The sequence below is a fragment of the Thamnophis elegans genome, chromosome 15 (assembly GCF_009769535.1).
Source record: "Thamnophis elegans isolate rThaEle1 chromosome 15, rThaEle1.pri, whole genome shotgun sequence".
In the NCBI taxonomy this organism is placed as follows: Eukaryota; Metazoa; Chordata; class Lepidosauria; order Squamata; family Colubridae; genus Thamnophis; species Thamnophis elegans.
In genome coordinates this window covers 48,821,452-48,847,698 of record NC_045555.1, presented here as the reverse complement: position 1 = coordinate 48,847,698, position 26,247 = coordinate 48,821,452, and the positions used below count along the sequence as shown (strand labels likewise).

General features: G+C 37.0%; 1 protein-coding gene across 1 annotated transcript in view; it reads left to right on the top strand.

Annotated features, from left to right (window-relative positions):
• The window catches only part of INPP5A (inositol polyphosphate-5-phosphatase A), a 232,977-nt gene that overhangs the window by 138,761 nt on the left and 67,969 nt on the right, over window positions 1–26,247 (top strand). The window contains 4 exon segments of the mRNA XM_032231735.1: window positions 2,294–2,346; window positions 4,104–4,159; window positions 4,162–4,222; window positions 17,836–17,920. Coding sequence (XP_032087626.1) covers window positions 2,294–2,346; window positions 4,104–4,159; window positions 4,162–4,222; window positions 17,836–17,920 — 255 coding nt within the window.

Genomic DNA, 26,247 nt, shown 5'->3' with positions numbered 1-26,247 from the left:
TATTTCATGGCTACTGTCTATATTAATTTTCTGTTTTTTATAAATCATTAGGGTTTGAAACCAAAGGAAACCCCAATTGGCAAAGGGAAAGATGTACAGGGATTAATAGCTTTTTTTCACCATCCAGCATTATGACACACGGGTCATCTCTGGACTGGATAGTGGTCAAAGTCCCTTCTGAGATGGAAAATTGTAAAACTGTCCCTACTTTCAATGAATAAACTATGAATAAGCACTATGTTGATACAAACATATCAGCCAACCCAGGATCATCAAAGAACATCCTCAAAACATTTGTCACAAATGTAGGCTGTCTTATGTTGCTGAAAATGTACCTTTAGGACTATGCAGGCTTTTGATTGTAAACAAAATGTCCATTTCTAAACAGATATTCCCTCTGGAGAACACAGGGCTATAGACCAGGGATACTCAAACTGCAGCCTGGGGGCCGGATATGGCCCACCGAAGCCATTAATCTGGCTTGCGAGGGACCACAAGGCTGCCCCACCCACATTGCCCTACCTACCCACTGGTCCCCACCTTCTGGAGGCCGAGGAGGCCGAAAATGGGATGCACGGAGGCCTTAGGAGGCCAAAACACAGGCCTGTTTTGGCCTCCCCAGCCTCAAGAAGGAGGCACAGAGACGCACACAAACACACCAAGGCAGCCGTATTCCTTCACTAACCCGTTTTCCACCCCCAGGAGCATAACAAATTAAAGTTTAATTTGTGTGTATTGTTTAATGAACTGCTAAATTGGCCACACCGACCCACTCACATGGCTACCTAGCCACACCCACCCAGTCACATGACCACCCAGCCAGTCCAGCCCCACAACAGTCTGAGGGACTGTGAATTGGCCCCCTGTTTAAAAAGTTTGAGGACCCCTGCTATAGACTGTGCTACCAGGCATCTTGATAGTCTAGGACCGTGATGGCAAACCTATGGCATGCGTCACCCCAGCTCAGCTCCACCAACGCATCTGCGCGTGCCTTCTGCCAGCCAGCTGGTTTTGGGGTCTCTGCTGCTCATGCATGGGGGACGGGGTGTATGCGGGAGATGCACATGCATGCAAGGGGGTCAGGGCACATGTGGGGGGTTGCATGCACATCCAGAGGGGTCATGCACACGAGTAATGCACGGAGTGGGGTGCAAATGGGGTCCCACAAACATGCGTGGAGTGGGGGGGCGTCACATGCGCATTGAATTATGGGTGTGCAGGGTTGGCGTTTGACACTCAGCAACAAAAAGCTTAGCCATCAGTGGTCTAGAAAACGGTTTACAAGGATATGAGAATCTAACAGGAAGGAAGAAGCAGTCAGACTTCATTATGAAGATAGAATTCAGATAGCATTGTTGTAGATTTAGGCCTTAGTTATTACTTATTTTATATATGTTTTTACATATTGTCATTTTAGTTAGGTTGAAGCCAATAAAAACTAAACTTGCTGCAGTCGGCATTTTTGTTAGAAGGTTATTCCAATTAATTCATAACTGTTTTTTCATAAACTTGGAAATCTTTCTCTATGCCACCTCAAATATAGGTTGTAACGAGTGATTTGCTCATGGGAGGGAATTGCTCATCTTGATGCATGGAATGGCATGTTATAGATATCTTTGTACTTCAAGCCCTCTGGAAAGCGATTGGCAATTCTATTTCCAGATACCTATATTACATTATAATTTACAAGGAAGGCATGTTTATACTCCTACATTCCTACTCAGATAGGCTCTGAGACAATAAATATATTTGACTGGGGAAAATGACTTTGTAGAAATACTTGCAGTTCATCAGTAGCTTTTAACCCTTTATCTCTAATATTGAATATATCCTTCCCATTTGGAGAAAAGGCTAAGTTTGTATATACTTTTCTTTCCCAGGATGTGATTCTGATACATGGGGATACTAGAAAGGGGGAAATGAGATAGGGAAAAATTTGAAGACCACATAATTAGATTGACTAAGTATCATCACATTCTTGTCAATTTTTGTGACCACATAGATAGACTTCTCTATGTTGATCTGTTCTTCAGTTCTTCCAACAATGCAATCATCATTCCTGCAAGCGAATCCATTATTCTTCCTACTGGTTGTCTTCTCCTCTTTCCCTCTTAAAGTCTTCTCCAGAGGCCGCTTATAATCCTGGTATTAGTGTATTAGTAAGCCTCATGTTTTCTATAGTGTTCTCCATGAAAAATAGTAACACAATGTTTGTAAACTTACTAGTAGACTCATTTCTTACTGTTTTATATATATTTAATGTATTATTTATGTGCTTTATATTACTTTTCAGTGCAAGTGGTCCAGAAAAGGATTCATACGAACAAGGTGGTGTATTACTGACTGGTATGTAATATGAAGGAGAATTGAACATCAGGTTTTGCATGCATGCATAGTTTATATAGAAGTCATAGGTTTTGGCATATCAGGTGTATATTCCATCTAAATACTGAACATTATTGGACAAGTTGTAAATGGCATAATATACATATTTGGTTCTGAGTTATAATTTTCCAGTTAATTCTAGTGTGTGTATACATCTGATAGTGGAATAATCACGTACATTTAAGTTTCTTTCTCTCATTTGTAATTCCCACCTTTTTTTCAAAATTTTATGAGCAACATTTGAATTTTGTTTCATTGGCTCATTTTTCCACTTTATGTAATAGAAAAGATAGCACTTTTCTACTTTAAGAAATTAGAAAGCCTTCACAAATACTGCCTCAACTGTTTTCTCCCTTACGAAGCTGGGAATCAATACATAAACCCTCGTTGCCTATCCCTTTGGGGGAAGTAACTCCTAGAATAGAGAAATATTAGAAGTAGGCCTAAAATCAAATTTTCATCTTGGGTTTATCACCATAAAAACACGTAAGTATTTCTCAGTATCTGTCCCCACTGAGAAAGGCATTTTACACCTTTGCTTACAGACTTACTGGCATTCTGATTTCTAGCCTGATATCTTAACCGCTTCTATATGCCAACTTTCTTTCCATCATTCAAATTCTGAAATATTTTTTTAATTGACTAGATCTCATTTTGACTTTTTTATATCTAACGCTTTACTTTATATGTCATCATATTTTATGTTAGTTTATACTGTTATGACCTTTGGTTAATTTATTCAGGCTAGTGGTCACATGGAAATCAGGAGGGCTTAAATAATGCCACAATATTGCTACATTGCTTTCTAGAATGGGTATTTTGGGGGTAGAAAAACAATTAGAAGCTTAATCTTTACAGTTTGGGGAGAGAGGGAATTGAAAGTCGATTTAGATGCAAGTCTATAATACTCTGTAGAACAGCAATCCCCAACCTTTTGGGCATCAGGACTGGTTCCATGGAGAAAGGTCTTTCCACAGGCTGGAGGAGGCGAGGTGTGGTTTTGCATGCTGCCTGCATCCCGCAGATGGGCCATCGCTTGTTTGCGCAACCCAATTGTTGACATACCACGGACCAGCGCTGGTCCATGGACCAGGGGTTGAGGACCCTCGCTGTAGAATATATTGCTTTCCTCCAGAGCAGATAAATATGAAGTTTGAGAGTTTTTCTAGACTCCGTTTACCATGATATCTATAATAAAAAGTATACCAGATTACTATAATATTTAAAAGAGGTATTGAAGCAGTCAAAACCATTGTAGAAGCTAAACATGTATGTTACGTACCTTTGTTATATAGTGTGTGTTTCCAAACTAATTTAATATACTAATATGTCCTTTTGCAATCCTAAATGGATTGGTACTAGGTTTTCTGAAGGACCATTGTACTTGCACAAACCTGATGAACTTTAAAGCCAACTTCTAAACTTTGCTTTCAAGTTCACAAGTCAGAACTGCATGATGAGTACAATAGGAATTTTCTGTGTACTTTTTGGGAATTATCTTCCAACATCAAGGTACTAGGTTCTGCTTTGTGAATTCTTAAACACCGATTTGTTCTAGTTTGTATTGGCTATTTTTACTGTGCTATGCTGCTTTATTTTACTGCTGCTTTTACAATATATGTAGTATATGATATTTTAAAAGATTGTCATGTGTATTTCACATTTTTAATTCGTATTTATATTCTGAGACAATCTTTTTTTTTCTCCTTTTGTCACAGTGCCTTTGACTTGGTAAACATTCATCTTTTCCATGATGCTTCCAATTTAGTTGCTTGGAAACAAGCCCATCTGTTTACTCAGGAATAAGGCATAAGGCCCTTGGTTATGTACTTGACAGGTAAGTAATAGACTTTATTGGATCTTTCTATTGCTCTATCTTATATTTCCAATATGAAAAGTTATTGTGGTGGTGGTGGTGGTGGGCTATTGAGACTTTTTTTTAAAAAAAAAAATATCTCCATATCCCTGAAGAGCCGAAAGCATAAGTGATCAAAAAGCATTTAATGTTGAAAATTATGATCAGTATAGTGATCCAGCCTTTTATAAAAATAAATTACTGGAATGTTTTTCTATTTTTCTAACATTGTCAATCTAGCTGGTAAAAATCAGGAATCTAATAACACTTTTTTCTGATTAACTTATTTTATTTAAAGGTGTAAACTTTAAAAAGGCATAAAAAGCTTGTGGCATTTGTAAAATATGTTATTTGCAAGTATGGCACTAGACTTATGAAATCTTGCCAGGGATTTGCCAGGTATAAAAGTCATGTTCTAATTACTTAAAATTACAGCAGCTTTCTCCAAATGAGCTGGAATTGTAATATTCATAAACCCCAGTTTATATAGAAATCCTTTTATTTTTGTAGGACCCATCAGTGTTTGATGATTGTAGAATTCAGATATGTTTATAATCAGAAAGGTCGTCAACAAATCCTAGCCAAACTCAAAGAAGCTAAATAGAAATAAACATGGTTAGTGTAATACTTGGCTAAGATATCTCCAGGAAATATCAAGGTTGGAAGATAAATTGAAAAGTCAAGGAAACATCCTGGAAGAAAGAATGGTGAATCAGTTCCATGTTGACACAATGAATTATATTGAAAAGGAATTCAACTTGTGCAAGGTTTTTTAAAAATAATATAAGAATAACATTAAAACAAAGTAGGGTTTTGTGCTTCACTTCTAATAGACTCAATATTTTGTCCCATAGTTTAATATATCACCACCATTCTGTCCTTGAACATTCCCAGTAAAACTGAATTTGGATATTTTTTTTTTACTTTCTAAAAATATTAATGATGGGCTAAATTTGTTCATTGTACATAGTTTGGAAAAATTAAAGGGCTTACAGAATAATATAGGATAAAATATTGTATTCTAATCCTCACTTTCTGGGTAACCTAATGCTAAATACAAATTCAGTATTTTATTTCCAGCCAACTTTTCATGCTTTCTCATGCCTATTGTTTTATATTCAGAATGAAGAACATTTGGGGAAAAGAAATGTGGATGTTACAATATTAGATTGTCATTTGATTTGATTACTCCTCACCTGGCAAAGGATCCTTGTATAATGTATTGATTGGTACGCTTCAATTACCCAGTTATTCAAAATTCATGAATTTTCTTCTCCCTAAACTCCCCATCTTAAAAATGGAGCTTCATAAGGTCTTCGTTTTGTTTCTTGCTTTGTTTTAATTATTCTAAAAGTATTTTGATTTCATCCTTATTATCTGTATGGGCCACTAGTCCCTGTAGTATACTAACGTGTGCCAAATGTACTGGGGAAAATATTTGGTGTTCCTTTAGAATTCAGGCATAACTAATCTGGGTAACATGATTGTGAGTCTACTTTTCTTGTTGATATTCTTTGGTGGGTAAGATGAAGCTCTACCTGGGCCAGCATTCTTTGCAGTGATCCTAGCAACTAGCAGATAGTAGGTGGTCTAATGAAAATAATTGACCCATTATCCCACTCCATCAAATAGCATGCAGTTACGTGCATAAACTTCAAGGGGAATGAATTAGTTTTTGATGTGGGATTTATTCCCATCTCTTTTGGTTGCGATTGTGTTCCAAGGGAACATTTGTATATTACTGGGGTTTGTTTCCTTTTAATGTTGTCAGGCTTTGGAAGGCTTCCACAAGCATCTTGGTGAAAGTAAGGAAACTGCTCAGTTGCAATAGCACTAATTGTAGGTCAAATATGTCATGGCAGTATATCATTACAATGTGACACTGCCAGAACCAGACTCGGCTCTCTCCTGCCTTTCAGAAAAGAAAATCTTCAGTTTTAGGTGGCACTATCACAGTGGGTTTGCATTCACATGGATTGCTCATTTTGAGAAAGCAGCCAGCCGCAGATCCGGACCTCCGTAGTGAAACGGTGGGCTTCCCGGCACAAAAGCGACTTCTGTAAGAGCAGTGAATAATGGGAAGCCCCTTTCATCAGGGCTGCTAACCTTTTGGCAGCCACCAGCAAACTCTATTCTGATCTGCTGATGGGGGAGGACAATACACTGAAGCTCCCTTTGAATGAATGCTACCACCAACAGTGCCCCCATTCAGAGGGTTTTGGGAACCATCTTGGACTATTGTCTGCCACCACTCCTTCAGACAGTAGCAAAGGGGAAAGTGAGAGCATCTATAGGAAAGAAAGTAGTTCTTTTCTTGCCTTTTAATCTCCCTTTAAAGATTCATAGATCCACATTTCCAGCTGAGCTACAGGAGTTATGCAGTGTCAGATAAAGACAGAAGAAAGAAATTTCAAGCTGGGCCTTGAAATCCCCTTATCTGCAGCCTCTAATGATGCAGATTTAGTGCTGTTAAAGGGAGGCTGATAAGTCTTTTCCTCTTTAGCCTTTAAACTGCTAAAGAGCATTTAAGAGCAAAGAGCAGTTCAACTTTCAGGAACAATGCTAAAAAGGAAAAGAGTTTAATGAGCTAAACCCTCACTGAAAGAAACTGAAACATCTTTTCACATTTGATTTAAGTTCTTGTGGGAGTAAGTAAAACAGTTCCATCAGTGGATGCACCTTGAGCCAGTGTGAATCCCAATTAATTACGCCTGCTTATGCAGGATTGAACTGTGTCATAGACAGTGTTCTGCCTTAATTATTTGGAAGAAAAGTAAATTGAAGGGCTTTTTTTTTTTAGAGAATGAGAGTTTAAATATTAAAAAAAACACATATCCAAAAATAGTATATAGTACTGGAGCATTGTATAGTTAAGTAAAACAATATTGAAAAGAATAAAAACTATCATAAAAAAAATGAACCGAATCTATAGCATGCTTTGATTTTCATTAATCAAATGTTCATTTCATTAATGTTGTTTGAAATTGTTTTCTTAGCTGTTCATTAATGGCATGCAGATTTTTAAGAGTAACCTAATGAACTTTTGTCACATTTAGAGTCATTTTAGTAACTTATAACAAGAATTGCTTTGAGACCATTTGTGTTACAAACTTCCTATTTAATGTTCCTAATGAAAATTTAATTGATAAATCTTGTACTTTTGAAATAGAACAACTATTCTCTAATTAAAGTTGCATAGATACTGATCACTAAGCAGATCATATCCGTAGAGAGGAGAAAACACTAGAAATGTTTAACATAAGGAATTGAATAAGCAGGCCCTTCAATGAAAATTACAGTAACGGTGTGGAAGAAGAGTCATTACAGATAGCTGTGCTTAATGTGCCAGTTGTAAAATCTAAATCTATCCCAATATTCTCCTTACCTCCCACCCCCTCAAACCTGACATGGGTCTTCTGTTGTCTCTTCAAAGCACAGTTTGGCCTAGTTGAACAGAAACATATTTTTTTTACATTAAAACTGTGAAATCTTGGCATAACACCCCTTTTTTGTGATTCCCATTATTTTCTCACAAATATAGTCCATTGTCACATAGCCGAAGTTAATTTGATCAACATTGGGACATTTAACTTTTATGTTCAGTCAAAGGAGCTGTTTCATGCTCATTTCGAGTATTCAAAGGAAATGATTGCCAGAAAAATAATGTTACTATTAACAATTCAAAGCAATTAGTTTTCCCAGGGTGAGGCAATGGGATGGGCAGCCTGCACAGAGCCAAGCTTTGTCATTTTATAGATGCTCATCAGTCAACTGTCACGTCTTCTCAAAGACCCCCCCCCCCCCCTGCTCTCTAAGGGTTCCTTTCGGGGCTTTTCCCAGAACTGGCAGGCAAATGAGCTGGGGAAAAAAGCCTACTTTGTTTCTAGGCAAACTTTGTGTGAATGATCCAGGTCACTGGAGGAGCCTGAGCGCTTGGCATGTTTGTAAATACTAGTTTACTCTTGTTATTTAAACATATATTTTTCCAATAAACAGCACACTGTTGCTTTTGACAGCGATTATAAGAAATAACGACGTTTTAATTTTAAACCAACTGAATCTACAACTATTGTGAACATTAAAATGGATGGGTAGGTGGGCGAATGGATGGATGGATGGAGAGACAGACAGACAGGCATTGCTGGCACAACTTTTTTTTCTCCTTTATGGAAAGAAGGAGTGATCTTATACTAAAACTGTAGGTGAGTTTGGTTACATTTACATCTGGGCTGTGAGGGAAGATGGATTATGATTCCCAGACTCCCTCTGATTTCTGACATTCCTTGTTCTCTTCTGCAACTTTTTCCAAACTAGATACACATTTGCATACATATAAATTGCAAATGGATGTAATACTGACATGTCAAATGTTTACATGTTTCTTAAAATATAGTAACTAGAACAGTGAAAGAGTGAACTTTTTAGGCACGGCGCCTAACCTGCAAGGTGTGTGCGCGTATGCACCCCGCACATGCATGGGCACCCCACCCAACCTGCAAGGTGTGGGTGCATGCGCAGCAGAGACCCAAAAACCAATTGGCCAGTGGGAGGTGCGCGCACTTGAGCAGCAAAGAACTGAAACAGAGCTGGGGAGACGGCATGCGTTCCCACAGAGAGGGCTCTGCGTGCCAACTCTGGCACGTGTGACACAGGTTCACCACCACTGAACTAAAAAATATTAAAATTGTTCCTTCAAGTTATTTTTTGACTCCTAGCGATGTTTTCTAGCAGTTTTCAGGTAAAGTTTGCCAGTGCCTGCTCCCTAAGGCCAAGATGGAATGACCAAGGGTCCAAGGTCATTTACTTCACTTCCCACCTAATTGTATTAAATTGTCTTTAAATTAGAAAACCATTTTTGCATAGTTTATAAAATTGAAGCTTATTTGGTTGTTGTTGTTTTTAGTTAACTTTGAACTGGAGATTCAGCATTGATTTTACTACATTGCAGATTATTAGAATTATGGTTAATAAAGAACCATACAATCCAAATATTCCATATCTGGCCTGTCCAGTTACTGAATATAACTGCTGCCTGTTCTTTTTTAAACCTAGTGCTTCTCACAAGCCCATGAACTGTGGATTTTGATCTGAAGCCAGGGTGTTGTACTACAAGAATTCTATTAGTGGGAAACAATTCACATTTATAGCAGCTTTGCCCATTACAATAGTAGTAGTGCTTTATTGTAGCAGAATTGACAAACACTTATATCATTAAACGTATCTAACATTGCATTAGTTTAAATGTCAATGTCAGATAAGATCATGGTTTTGTCAATAGAGGGAAAAACCATTATAACTAAACAGAGCCATTTTTCCAGCTCTAAAAATTGATTTTTATAGCTCTCGTAATCCTTTCCCTAAATTAAATATATATTATTGATGTGGTCTTTCTTGCCATCTTAATATCTGCTGACATGATAATTGATTTTAAAAATATTGCTATTTTGGTGTTGTTCATGTGACTCGATAATGAAATTAAAAGTGAACTCACATATTAGTTAAATGATCCTGGCAAATTCCCTAAGTAATAAGATGATTACCTAAGACTCTTTGACAACACCTTTTATCTTCTTGTTTGTTGCCTGACATTTTGAAATGTTTTTATATTATTAATAGGTTTGGCTATTACAGGTTCAAAAATATGATAAAGTTAAGCTTTTTAATGTCAGCATTACAACATGCTGTTGAAAACATGTTAAATCTTCTTTTGTTATTCTACACTGACACTATTTATTTCCCCCCAAAATGTGTTAAGGCCCCCATTTCCTGGATTTATTGACATCTACAGATTATAATTTTCCTGTCTGTTGTATATATTTAATTTTCCTTGTATTATGCTTGCAATTTGGTTTAAATTGATTTTATAATTTCCCAGAATCACTTGTTTCAGATAGTGGCTGTATAAATTGAAAAAAAAAAAAATGTTTAAAAACTGTCTCAAGGTAAGTTAAGCAGAGTGTACTTAGCAACAAATGGAATTGTTCAAAGGGGACAAATCCATTTTTTTGATAAATTAATAGTATAACATTTAGGAGCTTCTGAAGACTTTATTTAATCCAGGATTGTTTCCCTTGGTGTCTGGCTAATAATAATTAGCTACTATTGATATACATGCAAGCGTGACAGAGAGACAATTCCTTATTTTTCTGTTATTGATGTTCTTTTGTTTGGCTGGGTTTATTTCGGTTGGGTTTCCAGTTCTACTATATCATTTTTAGATGTCGCTAAAGACAGGGTTGCCTCTGAAAAATGATACTGTTGTATAAATTTGATCACATTGATGCTTTTATATAGGGAGTTTTCACTTAGCAACTTAGTCTTTGTTTAGTGATTTAAATTATGATGGTGCCAAAAAATATAGCTTTGTGACGAATCCCCACATTTATGACATTTGCAGCAGCCCTCGGTCACATGATTACCATTACAGATAGTACACATTGCCCTGACTTATGCTTAAAAACAAAAGTATAGTCTTGGTCACAGGATTTCCCTCTTAGTGATTGCTTCATTTAACAACAGAGCAGCCAGTCCCAATTATGGTTATAAGCAGCTTTCATTTCAGCCACTGATTTAGGAGCTAATGCTAATTCATTCTCCTCTTCAAGTAGTAAAGTTTTATGATTTATCTTAATTGGTGTTGATCTAGTATAATCTGCCAGGTATTATATATTCTATTAATATATACACTCTCTGAACTTAAGAATGTTCAAGAGGGAAGCTGCATTTTTAACCCCTGTATTGATAAGTGAAGGAAGATTTTATATTAGTTGTTTATGTGTCTATGGAAGTTTTCCCACCCAGTTTTTAGTAGCCAATATCCAAAGTGATGTTTGAGTTCCCACAAGAGGCCTAGTCCAGTGGAGTCAAATAAAATGAAATTCATTATTTGTAATGCAACTAAAAAAAATCAGCATTAGCGCATTGAGATTTCAATGCTTTTTTTCTGATTTGAGTGGAAAGACTACGGACCATGCTGACTTCACAGATTCCTTTAGCTTTAGAGCAGTCTGGCATAAAATATGAAAACCCCCTTTGCTTTTGGACAAGCAAAGAAAACCTTGGGCTAGAAGGAAGAATTGTCATAGTTGCTCCATCATAGCTTTGTAGTACCTAAAACTTAAAAAAATGGTTGAACTTCTCAAGCAATTCTTATAACCATTGACAAATCTAATCTAATTTAATATTATATTACTCCTTTATTTATTTGCCTGCTGTTCTTAGTAGCCAACATGCTTCAATGAGCAATTGTGTGTAAATGAAATAAAAGATGTGAAATCTTCTATAGGGTCACCTTTCTATGACCTTGTTTCAAAACTTCTCTGGGCCCCTTGAATCTGTGGCCAGAGGAGATTCCACATTCTGAACAATTGAAAAAATACCTCTATTGTTTGTTTAGTAAAATTACTTCTAAATGGCCTCATATACATACATTATATGATATGGCAGTTCCTGCATGCAACATTATTTTTAGGATATTCATATTTATATAGTCTGTTTCATGTTTAGATGAACCTTTATTTCTATTTACTTATTTATATTTTGCATTTCTAAACCGTCTCCCTCAAAGAAGGATTCTTTTGAGCAGACCAAGAAGTCCTTCCGCACAAAAGGGAACACCTTATCACTGCAGTCAGTTTATACTGAGGCTTCGTTGCAACAACATTTAGCCTTTTAAGATTGTTTCTATTGTTTTCTTTTTTTTTTTAATGAAATATATTCTATATCGTCAAGCCATTCTGCAATGATAACCATACGGACATCAAGTTTGTTTATATCAACTGCCTTAATAAACCTGGTAAGCTGCTTTACTAAACTCTGCATACAAATTTAAAAAGCAAAACGTGATCTTCAAAATGCTTAAAATATGTATTTAAGTCTGTTTAGAAGAGATTTTTCAAAATTTGTCCAAGCGACTGCTGAACACTCTTTGAACCACATTTAATTTTGCTCCTATTAATTTGTCCTGTGCTCTTAGTAATTCCTTTCATTTTTGTGTCAAATAGCCTCCTTTCATTAGCATTCAAGGCACGTATATGCCTGTGCTGACAAATACAGAAAAATAAATAAGATTATGGCTGACATTAATTTTTGAAAGCACCCAAAAACTTTTTTCTATGTAAAACTATTTTGCCATCTAAATGGTTTCTTCCCTAGAAATATTAAAATGTCCTTCCTTGTTTTCTTTATTCCTCTTGTTGGACCATGGTGGAGATTCTGTTTTGTTGTTCACAAAAGGGAGGGAGGGAGGGAATGTGGGTGAAGCGCCCTCCTTTCAGGGGTGTCAAACCAGGATGAATCGGCCAAGGGAAGCATGTTTATAGACTGTGTAAAGAACTTTGTCTTTGTGTGGGAATGTTGGTGACACTGTTACTGTTTGCCTGAATGAACTGTGATGACGTGGCTAATAAGGTATCCCGCTGAGCACCACGGCGGCCTTTCTCAGACCCCCCACTTCATTCTATTCAGCTCCAGCTCAGTGTAGCTAATTTTTCCCATTCCTTCAATTCTTTTGGCCCCCTTTCAAACAGAAAAGTCAACTTTTCACACCGAAGGCAAGATAAGTGCTTTAGGAAATAATCTTGTAAACAGAATGTTACCTTCTGACCTGCAGCTGATACCTTGACTTGGGACAAAAACCGCTGGCCTATTGCATTAGACATGGCTATTAAAGGAAGAATGCGGCTGATCCTTCTTACAAAGTGCCCTGAAAAATGGTTTAGCCAGATCATGTTCCTCTTGTCACATTGAATCATGCTCACCAGCTCCCAACATGCACGCAGACCCAGGCTCTCAAAATCACTCATAGGTAACTTCTTCTTCCCTTACATCCCCATCTCCAGGCCATCTCATTAGAAAGAAATGTGGGAATAAATAGTAAAATTCAGTTACGTAGCTCTTGTCATATTAACCATTTTGAATATGTTTTAAATTTTCACTTTAAATAGAAAGAAATGCCTCAAAAGTGTCTTATAGCTTTTGAATTCGAATAACAGAAAGTTGCACTGAATTCGTAGTTTAGGGTTGAGATGCTAAATACATTGCCTAGGAAAGAACATTCTTTGGATACAGTATATTTATTTCAAAATAGACGTACAATTGACTGTAACAGATTTGCCCAAATATATTATTTCTGAGCATTTGTAAACATATATACATGATATGTTTCCTGTTAAATAAGCAAATCTTTATATATACTTTCATGGATTTTAAAGACGACTGTCATCAAACCTAATATTTAATTTAAAGGAAATTTTCCTATGAAAATCAACCTTGAACAATTGATAAATGTTGGAAACAATAGCCTATACAGGCAGTCCTTGGTTTGCAACCATAATTGAGCATGAAATTATGGTTGTCAGTGGTTGCTCTCATAAATCAATAGCAATAGCAATAGCAATAGCAGTAGACTTATATACCGCTTCATAGGCCTTTCAGGCCTCTCTAAGCGGTTTACAGAGAGTCAGCATATTGCCCCCAACAATCTGGGTCCTCATTTCACCCACCTCGGAAGGATGGAAGGCTGAGTCAACCCTGAGCCAGTGAGATTTGAACCGCTGACCTGCTGATCTAGCAGTAGCCTGCAGTGCTGCATTTAACCACTGCGCCACCTCAAGGTACCACATGACCAGACTGATGTTTCTTTTGCACTTTTTGCAGCAATCAGTAAGTGAGGGGGGGGGTTCAGCAAATCCATTTTACTCAATAGATTGGGTGGGGGGTTGCCAGAAACTGGAAGTAAATGTTGGAAACAAGAAAAAAAATCATGGTCAGTTTCTTGATATATTTCAGAAAAGGTTTTAAGACATTTTGGAAAAAGATCTAGAGGACCAGCTGTGGGGCTCTTTTGAGGGATATTCAAATTATCTGAGGGATAAAATTGCTTAGATCCACTTGGAGATGAACTCGGGAAATACAGATTCTCTCAGGTTAATTGAAGCACAATCTGTGTTTTGGGGGAGGAGTACTACCTCATAGTCCTGAGGAAGTGGACGGAGCTCTTGGAAATTGTAGATTATACCTGGATCTTTCATGGTAGGTTTAGGCTGTGATTGAACCCAGGCAGTGGTTCATTAATCTACAAGGACAGGGTAGTCTGTTTTTAACTTAAAGATGCAATGATATAATCCCCATTCCAGAAACCATCCCTGGACTCAACAGTACTGAATAATTTTCATCCAGCTTTCAACTTCCTCTTTTATGAAACTTTATAAAGATGCTAAGCCTCAGTTTTATAGGCCCTGAAGGAAACACATTTTACCCCATTTCCAGGATTTTGGTCTGGATTTAATATTGAGAGGTCATTGATCGAAACTGTTCACGGAAATCAACCATTAGAATAAGATGAACCATCAGGGTGTGTTGATGATACTCAGTTGTGCATCTCTAACCAACCAAGTGATGCCTTTAAGGTTCTTTATCACTGTCTGGATGCTGTGAGCATCCGGCTTATACTTAACTCTAGAAAGACAAAGTGACAGAGATTTTGGGTCTGTCCTTTATTGGAGGCTTTCAACGTTTAGTTGTGGTTGGGTTGGCGCTCCCCTAGGCAGAACTGGGGGCCCATTTTGAGGGTTGTCCTAGGTGAGTGATGGCGAACATTTTAGGCACCGAGTGGCCAAAGCGAGTGCGCATGCTCAAACTGCAAGGTGTCTGCGCATGTGCACCGTGCACCCTCCCAAACTGCAAGGAGTGGGTGCATGTGCAGCAAAGACTCAAACACCAGTTGGCTGGCGGGAGGTGTGTGCGCTTGAGCAGCAGAGAGCCGACACAGAGCTGGGGCGATGGCACACGTGCCCACAGAGAGGGCTCTGTGTGCCCCCTCTGCCATGCGTGCCATAGGTTCACCACTTTAGGTCCTAAATTCTTGGCTCCTGCTTGAGGGGCAGATAGACGTGTGGGTAGGAGGCTTGAGTACCAGTTGCACCCATTCCTGGAGCGAGCATCCTGCTTACTATCATTCATTCCTTAATCACTTCCTGTTTGTCTTACTGGATTATTGGCAGGTCATTTGTTGGCTGTTACCTCTCTCGTCCACCCCAACAGATCTGACAGGATCTTCTGATGCCTCCTAGTAAACAATGCAATCTGATGGGGTTGGAGGAAGCTCTCTCTACCACTGACCAGTGGAACATCTGTCCATTGAAGTCCAGGCAGCCCCAAGTCCTTTCGAAAGGCAGCGAAGACCTGGCTGTTCCCACAAGAATTGGGCCAGGGGATGGATAGAATTAACATTTGCAGTATTTTAAGGAATGGTTTCCTGCTATTGGTTTTGGGAGTTTTGGGGAGTAGTTTTGCTCAGGATTTTTAAACTGGTTGTATTCCCCAATCTCTCCCCAAGTGGTTTTTAATTGGATGGCTGTATAGAAATAACCAAATAAGGCCTAGTTGCCAGAAGCGTGGAAAATGTTTTGTGATTGAAACACCTCAAAAAGGCTTTTAAATCTTTGAGGTCTGAACAGCACATTTTGGGGTCAGGGCAATTAAGGGTAACCTCTACTACTGTTAACCTGACATTATAGATTGCCAGGGTTTGCTATATAAGTGGATCCAAAATGCCAAAGAAAATAGATGGTTGCAGACCCCTTCTTTTTTTGGGGGGGGGAAACATGTGTTCCTCTTGAGTTCTTGGAAAGAAAGTTTAGTTTCCTTGAGGTCTCATACTGATTTTTTTCAGTCAGATTTAATTTGGTATGTTTGAGCTAGGTATTTAGTTTTTTGAGAATAATTATTGGAGTAGTTGGGTGCTTTAAGGGATGGAGATTAGTAATCCTCTTGTATAAATTAAGAAGCAAATATAGAGAAGATGAACTTGCTAAAACCATTACTTGCAGTGGACAATAAGAATAACCTTGAAGAGCAGGAGAAAGAACTGTGGCCAAGAGGAAAAGAAATCTGAGTCTAGGGCAGAAATATAGTTTGAGAAAGAAACTCAAACAGGACCTTCCCTAATTCTCATCATGACGAAAGGAGAGGGGGGGGGAGCATACAGTATTAAAATTCACAAGCTTCTGTTACTGTACTGTATAACCTTATAATAAAAGTAGTATTAGCATTCATAACCTTGATTCCCTAGTCTACCTTGAAGGGATGACATGATGACCACCACTATACAGTGGGTAGAAGACCTGAAAAGTTCAGTGTTTGCCTTTTAAACTTTTTTTTCCTCACAGCAGCTTATAAATATGAATCATTAGAAATGAATTATTCTGTTCGGAAGGACAATAAAAGTCTCATTGCTCAATACTGCCAAAAAGCGGTAGTATCTTCAAGAAATAAATGGAAGATAAATATTTGCAGTACTAATGTTGTGCAGGACAAACATCTAGAACGGAGATTAATCATTCAGCTTCTATGTTTAATTCAGCCAAACAAGAAAATTTGTAGAAATAGACTCTTTGATATTATCGGGAAGGAAGTGATAGTCCAAAAGATAAATACAAGATAGGTCAATGTAAAATCAGTTTCTAGCACACACACACACAAAAGCAACTGTTTGAGATAATACCTTTTTCCCCCCTTGCAGTATGTGTATCAATATTCAGACAAACAGAAATGTTACTTGCTAGTTAAATCTTATCAGAACATGTGATAGAAGATGTAGCGAATATGGCAGTGCTATACAATATTGTTTTTCCGTCCCAAACAACTTTATAAATGGAGCAGCTGATTTTCTGATGCTGCATAATTTAATCATTGATCAACTTCCTTGTTCGTAGTTCCTCTATGGTGACAAGATGCCTTCCACAATGACTTAATTGCCTTTTCTTCTTTACCCTTTTTAACAGAGGAATTCTGGCCCTGTATGATTGTCTGTTGTGCATAAATTTTAGGCAGGGATATCTAGTTCTTAGTACCAATAAGTGTTTTGTAATACCAAGAGATACCAAGTAATTGAATCTGATTTATATTTGTGGGGTGGATTGATGGATTGCATATCATTAGCTTAGATTTTGTGTGTGCTTGTGTGTTGATAGATAGCACCTCTCTGATAAGCACAAATAATCTTTTATGAGGGCTACAAGCACCGTACTCATTCCACTGCTAAAATAATTTAATCTGATCATATATTTTATCAGCACTGTAAAACTGAGTTGTAAGTCTTGCAGATACATTTCAATACGTTTGATAATGCGATATAAGCATCAGGCAATAACTGGGTGAAATAGCAGTAGAGCCTCCCACTGAGAAACATAAAATTAATTCAGGCGACATGACTTGGCTACACTCTTTCTTATTCTATTGAAATTTATCACTCCACTGAGTGAGTAATCACAATTTTTATAGGAAATGTAATTCATGGCATGTTCAAAAGAAAATGTAATGCACAATTTACATGCAACTTATAAAAATTTATTTGGGAAGGGAGAGATCTTGCAAATATCTGAAAAGCTATAGAGATGTACAGTTAAATTTAAAGGAGTACAAATCTTCTCCATTTATTCTAATCGATTCGTATTTATTGAGATCATTCAAGGCTTCTGATTCCCCACCCTCCTCCAGAAAACTGCTTGATCCAAATTCTTTGATGATGTGCATTTTATTTAAATGTTTAAATTAAATTAGACATTTAATGTTTGTCTTGTTTGTCTTTTCAGAATTATAGATCAGCGGTTTGAACGAGTTTCATATTTTATCTTTGGTGATTTCAATTTCCGACTGGATTCAAAGTCAGTGGTAGAGGTAGGAAATTCTTCTTTGTTTACATCTACATTCCGTTCAAAATTCTTCATTTTTTTAAAAAAAAGCATAATTAGTAAGCAATTTAAATTAATACTAAATTTGCCAAAAAAGCATTTTTTTTATAAAACTTGAAAATAGCTGTCAAACCATAATATATAGAATCTACAATAATCCCATTATTCCAATACAAGAAGTCAAAGGCTACACCGTTTGGGGATTTATGCTTGAATGGTTGAGGAATGTTCCCCTTCTGATGCCGGAGACAGAAATGAGCAATCTGTGGAGTCTTTGGTACTTCCTGACTTTGACGGTTTGCTGGCAAACATTTTTGTCATCATATTTATCCAGTAGCTGTTGATTTGAATGAATTTCAGTCCTCAGGAATACAGACTAAGTTCTCCAACATTTCTGATTTCATTCACATTTCCTGTGAAGGAAACACTGAAAACCACTGTAGGTCAGAGGCCTACAAAGATGCTACGTATGTCATAAATCTCTTAGATTCTGTTGAACCTGAAAGTTATAATTCCTTTTGTTTTCAATATCCTTTTAAAAGCTCTTTACTTTCTAATTAATTAATATAGGAATATTCCTATGCAAAAATGTCTGGGACTTTTTCAAAAAGAGTCTAGTTCATTGAAACATTTTGTAATATGGTAGCATAGTGAAAACAGTCTGGGTAGTTTTGCACAATAAATAACAAGTTGCCTGTAGATTATAAAGGAATATAAAGGTAAGCGGTGCAATTTGAGGAAAGGATTAGATTACCTGTAGCCCAGGTTCTCCAACATAGGACCTATCAGCTAGTGATTTTTAGAATGGAAGGCATCAACCTTTTTTAAAATATAGAAATAAGTAACTATATATTAGTAAAACTTTCTGTAACCTTTAACCGGGCAAAATCATTGTAGGGCAACAGTTTTTGGACCTAGATACTTACAATGGGCTACAATGGACAGAAGGTGTCCAAAATCTGGGACCCATGACTCTCATGGAACTGAAAATTTGGCAAATTTTATAAAACATTTTATGACATAAAATGATCACGAAACAATTTACGTGGTGGAATGTAGTACAGTGTGGCAGAAGGGCAGGGTCTTTCCCAAGAATCAAAGAGACGGCTTAGCATGTAATCTTTGGTATTCAGGAAGGAAACCAGAGTGGACTGACACCCCCTCCCCCTAATCTTTCACAGGATATCTAATAGTTATGCAGATTTTGTCTGGCAGGTTCCTTCTATAGTGAACAACAATAAAGAAACTCCTTTGAAGTAACTCCTCATGTTGTTCTGGGTCCCTTGGGCCCAACAGTTTATGACATAATACAAGATGTCATAAAACATGTTGATGTTTGACTGTGCTATACGTTTTAACATATTTTCAGGGCAGATATATCTGTGAATATATTCCACGTTTTCAGTGAAGACAGTATATTAAAAGTTCTGTCATTGTTGAAGGCAATGAGGAATCTGTTGAAGAAATATCTCTGAAAGGATGACCAAACAATTCACGGCATTGTCTAGTATTTTAAAAATGCGAGGGAAAACGAAGTAGGAAACTTTGGATTCTGGTTGCATTTAAGAGATGTTCTAGGAAACATGTACACCATGTGGTAGCCATGAGATGTTTGAGGTTAGAAGTCCAGCAATCCTTTACCATTGGGGCTGGTTCTCTTGGCTAAGAAACAGAGATTAACATCATCACCACCTAGAGTTGGAACATAGCATGAGAAACCTTTACCATTTTGAGAGAGAGAGAGAGAGAGAGAATATGTAAATAACTGTTGTCCACAGCGTATATTGCTTAGCTATGATAGGTCTGGGGATAAAAGGTTGGCTTGGTTTTGTTTTAAACCTCTGCCAAACTTGGTTTTAAATCAGGGACTGCAATTTGTTTGACATATTCAGGTCTCTCCAAAATAGATCCTCCTTTATTATTGTTGGAATGCAAACTTTTTTAAATTGTATGTGCAGCAGGAAACAATCCTGACAAGCTATGATAAAGAGATATAGCAGAGAAACTAAGTAAGTGCTTTACATCTGTGTTTATTACAAAAGATATAAGACAGCTACTTCAGTCTTTATTAATCTACTTAGGTAATCAAAAAAGCAGTAAATTATTTTACAGGAGAAAATAGTGCTTCGGTATCTTGAAACACCACAATGTAATGTCCTACAAAAATCTGTAATTTATCACTCAAATCAGGCTCAGTGCCAGAGAAGTGGAAAGCAGTCAATATGAATCCATGTTTTAAAGGGAGATCTGGGAAATTAAAGGCTAGTTAGCTTAATGTCTATTCCAAGCAATTTAGTAGAAATTAAAAGCAAAGAAAATAAATCAGGAATCTAGGGGAACAAATCATGCATTCAGCGTAGGTTTTCCAAGGGGAAATCCTGCCTCAGTTTTATTAGAGTGGGTTTTTAAAGATATGGGGATAGAAGTAATCTCATATACATCTTTTGCTTATATTTTCATCAGCCTGTTCTTCATCAAAGGTTTTTGAGCTAATGTAGTTGTGGGTGAGGAGGTATGCTTTTATGGGTTGCTAAGTGATTAAAAAACAGAAAGCAAAAAATAGGAATAAATGGGCAATTTTCTAAATAAAAGGAAATAAGAAATGAATCCCAAAAAGATTTCTGTTAGTGGCAGTGAATCTTTTTGACAATGATTTTGACTTTAGCAATATGCTGTACTAAAATACTCAAAAAGGGAATAAAACTCAGAAGTGAACGTAAAGAATTGCAGGAAGGGCTTCTTAAACTGAGTGAATGGCCCAGTTATCTAGCATTGCATTTCATATTCCACTGCCATCTAGCCACTTTTAACAGCTCACTTGATATATACATAGCTCACTTCTGCACATAGTACAGAAAACATTTAAAATGCCCACAAAATGGTTAAATTGACAATCAACAGTCACAAAATCTCAGAAACAAGTATACAATATAACTTAACTAAAATAATACAAAAATTAAAAGAGAATTAAAGAATTTGAAAAGTAAAAGTTGACACATTGCATAACATCTCTGGAAAAGCAGCAGGGGCCCCTATCGGATTTCTGTGTGAAATCCATTGTCACAGATAATGGCATTTAGCTTCTGTCCTTCTCATCACTGCAAAGAGGCTAGGAATAGTTTTTCCCTATATGATCCGATCATTCAAATCACAAACACAATTCCATTTAAGTAAGAGTAAAGTCATTCTCATTGGAGAGGGAAAAAACCAACCACAATATACTGATGCGATTTAAACTGCCTGAAAGTAACTAAGGAAAGATCAGGTTAGGTAGCTCAATCAGATTGTCAATTCAGTGTGTAGCAACTGTGATGAAAGCAGGTTCCATGCTAGGAATCATTAGAAAAGGGATTGAAAATTTTAAAAAATACTAACATTGTAATGGCCTTATTAAAATCCAGAGTATATTATCTTCTGAAGTTTTGTACATTTCTGGTCAATGTATTTTAAAATAGATATATAATAGAAGTGGGGAAAGTGCATAAAATAAGTAACTGGGAGGAGCACAATTAAGCTGTATAAAATTATGAATGGTGTGGAGAAAGTAGACAAGGAATAATTTTCCCCCTTTGGACAAGGAACCAGCCAGTGAAGCTGAGTGGAAGGAGATTTAAAACAGACCAAAGGAAGTGCTTTTTCATATAGCCCACAATTAACCAATGGACTTGGTAACTAGAAGAAAAAATTACCACTAATTGATGGAAGATTGATTGATTAAGGGTTGTTGAACATGAATACTCAAGGATATCTCCAAGTTGAGAGTGGTATGTGCTAGGTCCTCAACTTGCGACTGGTCCTAAAGTCCTCGACTTACGACCGGCCGCAGGTCCTCGACTTAAGATTGACAGCCAGCAATAGCTCAGCCGCGCCTGATTGGCTAAGGCGCGACTGGCTGAGCGCGGGCTGTCTACTGCATTCCTATTGGTCGCCCTGCTTGACAGCTCTAGTATAAATAGCTGTCAAGCGGGGCGAGGTGCTGAATTATGTATATAGTTGCCGTTCTGCTAGTTCTGTTTAATGAATAGCTGTTCTACTTACCTTAGCTGCCTCATGCCTCTTCATTCAGCCCAGAATCCAACAGTATGTCTTCAAATACTAGTAGTTGTAGGAGAATCATGATAGAACAGGTATAAATTTCTATCTGCATGTAAAAACTCCCGATGTTTGGGTATTTTTAAAAGCAAAATGTTGGACTAAGGTGGTTTTTGGCCTGAATCAGCAGGGTTGTTTATATTATAATGGTTTTTTTTTTTTTAATTTTGCTGCCTAATTTTGTCTTTGAAATATAACTTTACTCTGAATAAATTTTAGCTGTATGGTATTTTTGGAAATAATTTGTAAATACAAATTGAGAAAGCCTGTTTTATTTATACTAGAGACCTAGATTATCAACATTTTTGTGGAAAACCAAATCAAAGAGCAAACAGGAAACCTTTTTCAGTGTATATGAAAACTCTCAGTCATCCAAGTCGTGGTTGTCTCAAAGGTGCTTTTTCAAAAGGCAAAACTGGGCTTCGTTTTCCCTTGAGGACATTTGGCTCCTCATCCAAGAAATGTCTTCTCTTCTGATTCAGAGTCAGAACTGAGGAAGCTTCATGGATGAGAAATGAAATGTCCTCAAGGGAAAAGCCCAGTTTTGCCTTTTGAAAAAGCACCTTTGGGGTGACCTTTTTTTCAGCAAATTAAAGAATTTTGTAACTGAAGAGAAAGAGAATATCGCTTGTCTTTCATGCTTGCTCTTAACTGAGGCTTTATTACTGAACAGACTTAGTTTTGACTGTATATTGCTATGTTCTACTTTAATCATATCTCGCTATGTTTTGTAAATCAAACCCTGCATTTAGTCTACAGTTTATTCTCAAGATAATTCCCTACAGTAAAACTGGTGGCAAAATTAATCCTATAATTCCATTTTTACCCCATAATTCACATAAGGTATTAGTGAAAAGGTCACGACTTGTGTTTAAATTTGTAAGGCTGCCTTCCATTGGTGTGCAAGGCTGGCTGTTGTTTTGTCTTTTTAGCATGCAGGGGTTCCCCCGTGTTTCTTAGAGTAGATGTCTTTGATTGATTAGCTGGGGAGTAAGGGGGGGGGGGAGAGGGAATTGACCTATAAAGGATTGTCTGCTTTCTATAGCTCTTCATGCAATGAAGTAGGAAACAGAGTTTTCTATAAACTAGAGAGATCTTCTCACTCAAGAAATTGATAATCAGAGCTTCTATGTCATCTTCCAATGGAAACTATAAAAGTATAACGCTTTGTTTTACAATTGGAGACGGAGGCATGTTTTTAACTTGGTGTCTGAGTTTGAGTTTCCATTCAGCTGTGTTGTGAAAACTAAGGAATGCTAATTTCTATCAGTCTTGAAATACATAAGGCATCATTCAACTATTTTTTTTCTTTTTGTTGGCTTCGCCATAGGCGATAAAAAAGATACCGTGATAAATAAATTAGTCAACCCATGATCCCTTGGGTCATAACTTCTGAGATATTTCCTTATTAGATTCTTCAATGCCTTCAACAAGGGCAAAGCTTCTAATGTGCATGAAAAGTTCTTAAACATTTAGGGAGGTATTCAGAGATGTATCTGCCTTGAAAGTAGGCCATGTTTGAACTGTGCTGCAGCACATCCAGGAGTTGATCAGAGGGAATCTTTTATGACATTTTGTATTATGTCAAAATGTTTTATAAAATTTGCCAAATTTAATTCCATGGGAGTCATGAGTCCCGGATTCTGGACACATTTATAAGTTACTCATTTAAGGTAATTGTGGAAATTGCAGTTCTAACTCTTTCATCAACCTGAACTTGATAGCAAACATTCTTTTTCATCATCTCTTTGTGTCCCTTGAGTTTCATATTTAAAAATACTGTTGCTTTGAAGACTAGATTGCCCCAGAGAGAGAGAGGGATTAGTTTGGTTTGAATATTATTGTTCTTTTCTATGTAAATTTCATGTATATCTAGTAGTGCTTTGATTTTATATACACATATATTCATGTTTGTTGTGAAAAATTAGTAATAAAGAATATTAAAATAAATGAATGCAAAAAAGAAAACTTAATTCTTTACTCCATATCTTCTAGTTATGAATTTTAAGAATTGTAGTTCATGTTAGAGAACATTTGATGACATTCTCATTGTGTACTTCATTGTTGTTGTTAACCTTCTGTACTGCATAACTAACTACTTCAGATTATATTACTCTGAACATAATAAGGTACCATCTATGTTATGGATGAGCCAGCAGAAATTATTTCTAAAGAAAAGATAAATAGGTAGATAAGGTCTATTTCCCACAGTTTTAGATTAAATCTGATTGGATCATGCTTCATGCAGTCAACAATTCAATACTATTTATCCTTCAGCAGTTTGACAGATTAATGTCACTATGATGTCTTTTCCATGCGCAGTAGCATAATAAACTATTATGTAAATATTCTAATTTATTTCAGAGGTAATCCAATAAAATAATTTGTTAGGCCTGACAGTGAAATGTTTTACATTAATCTACAGATGGAAGCGTTATTCGGTCTTGCTTTGTAGCAAAGATTAAGTGATCTAATCCCTTTCTGAATATCAGGACTGTAATATCTTTGATGATAGTGTGGCAAACTAGAGCAAGGATAAGTTAGAAAAACCATCATAATATATGGTTCTAGTTCCCAGGCAGAAAATTAATAGTGGGAGTAATATAGCAGCAACAATGATAAGTTAGTGGGGAGAATAAAAACAAAGAGGTGAGGGGGGGGGGAAATCATGATGGTGGTAGATCACCTCAAACATTTTGAAGGTTTTCATGTGACTGACAGTCCACAGCTGTCCATCAGTGCTTTGATTGCTTACAGGTACGTTTTGCTTAATGACCAGTTGCTTAGCAACAGTTTGAAGGTATGATGGACCCTCCAAAGAGTATGAGATGCTTGACAACCTGTTGACATTTACAGCCACTCGTAACATCCCACAGTCACGTGACTACAATTTTTTGCATTTTTGTCAGTTTTTCCTTCTAATTTCTGGCACAAAAAACCCCCCCACCCATTGGATTAATGGATTTACTTAACAACGGCAGCATTTGCTTAACAATCATAGTGTTTACTTAAGGACCATTGCAAAAAGATCATAAAATCAGGTGTGGTCATATGGTGACCCACTTAATGTTCACAAAGACTTATGGCCTTAATTCCAAGTTTAATTATGCTTGTAAGTCAAGGAATACTTATACCTTTGAGAAAATGTACTTGAATTCATTACCTTTGAGAAAATGTAAATAGATAGTACTACAATATTGAATTCAGTATAGAGGAAATCTAATGCCCCCTAGATGTACTGGGCCACATTCGCACAGAATACTTGAATACTGACAGTATTGCTGGCTAGGATCCTATGGGAATCATAATCCAAAATATCTGGAATATATATTTCTAATTGCAGAGAATGTTATTTCTCTCAATAGCTGCGTATTCATGCAAAGATCTTAACCAATATGCACAACATGCTGAGCCACCAAAAATAACTCAGTTTATACTAACCAAGCAAAATGTGCAAATGGATGAATTGGGTCTATTCCTTTTCTTAAAGTCCTTATTAAAATATTTTTATATATAATAAAATCTACATTAAGAGAAAAAAAATACAGTGAAGCAAGTGTGACAAAAAGAGACAATGACATAGAAAAAAAGAAAAGACGGAAAAATGAAAAGAGAGAGGGAGAAAGAAAGAGATGGCTTCCAATTGTCTTCTCACCAGCTATGCATAGAATTTTAAGATTATGTATAAAATCCCTTTTTTCTATAACTCCTTCTATTTAATCATCCAAACCATAAACCACAAAATCATTTTCCTTTTATGCAAAAAGTCCATAAGGGCTTTCCAGTCATTGATGAATGTCAAAAATAATATCTTTGACTCTGGGGTGGGAACTATCCCAGATAGATCCGGTCTGCAATTTCAGGGTTCTCTGGATGCGCGACTTATTCTAGAGGAGCAGGTGGCAGTTGTGACTAGGAGAGCCGTTGCACAAGGTTGTATTGTGCCTAGTTGTGGCCTCTCCAGAATCAGGAATCCCTACGTTCAAGCCATTCAGGCCCTGCTCTTCTTACGGATGGACTATAGCACTCTACATGGGACTCTCCTTGAAGAACATTTGGAAGCTACAGCTGGTGCAGAGTGTGGGGACACGGAGAGCTCTTGGTGCCCAAAGAATGTGCCCATGTAATACCACTGTTCTGCGAGTTGCATTGGCTGCCAGTCTGCATCTGGGTGCAATTCAAGGTGTTGGTAATCACTTTTAAAGTCCTTCATGGCATGGG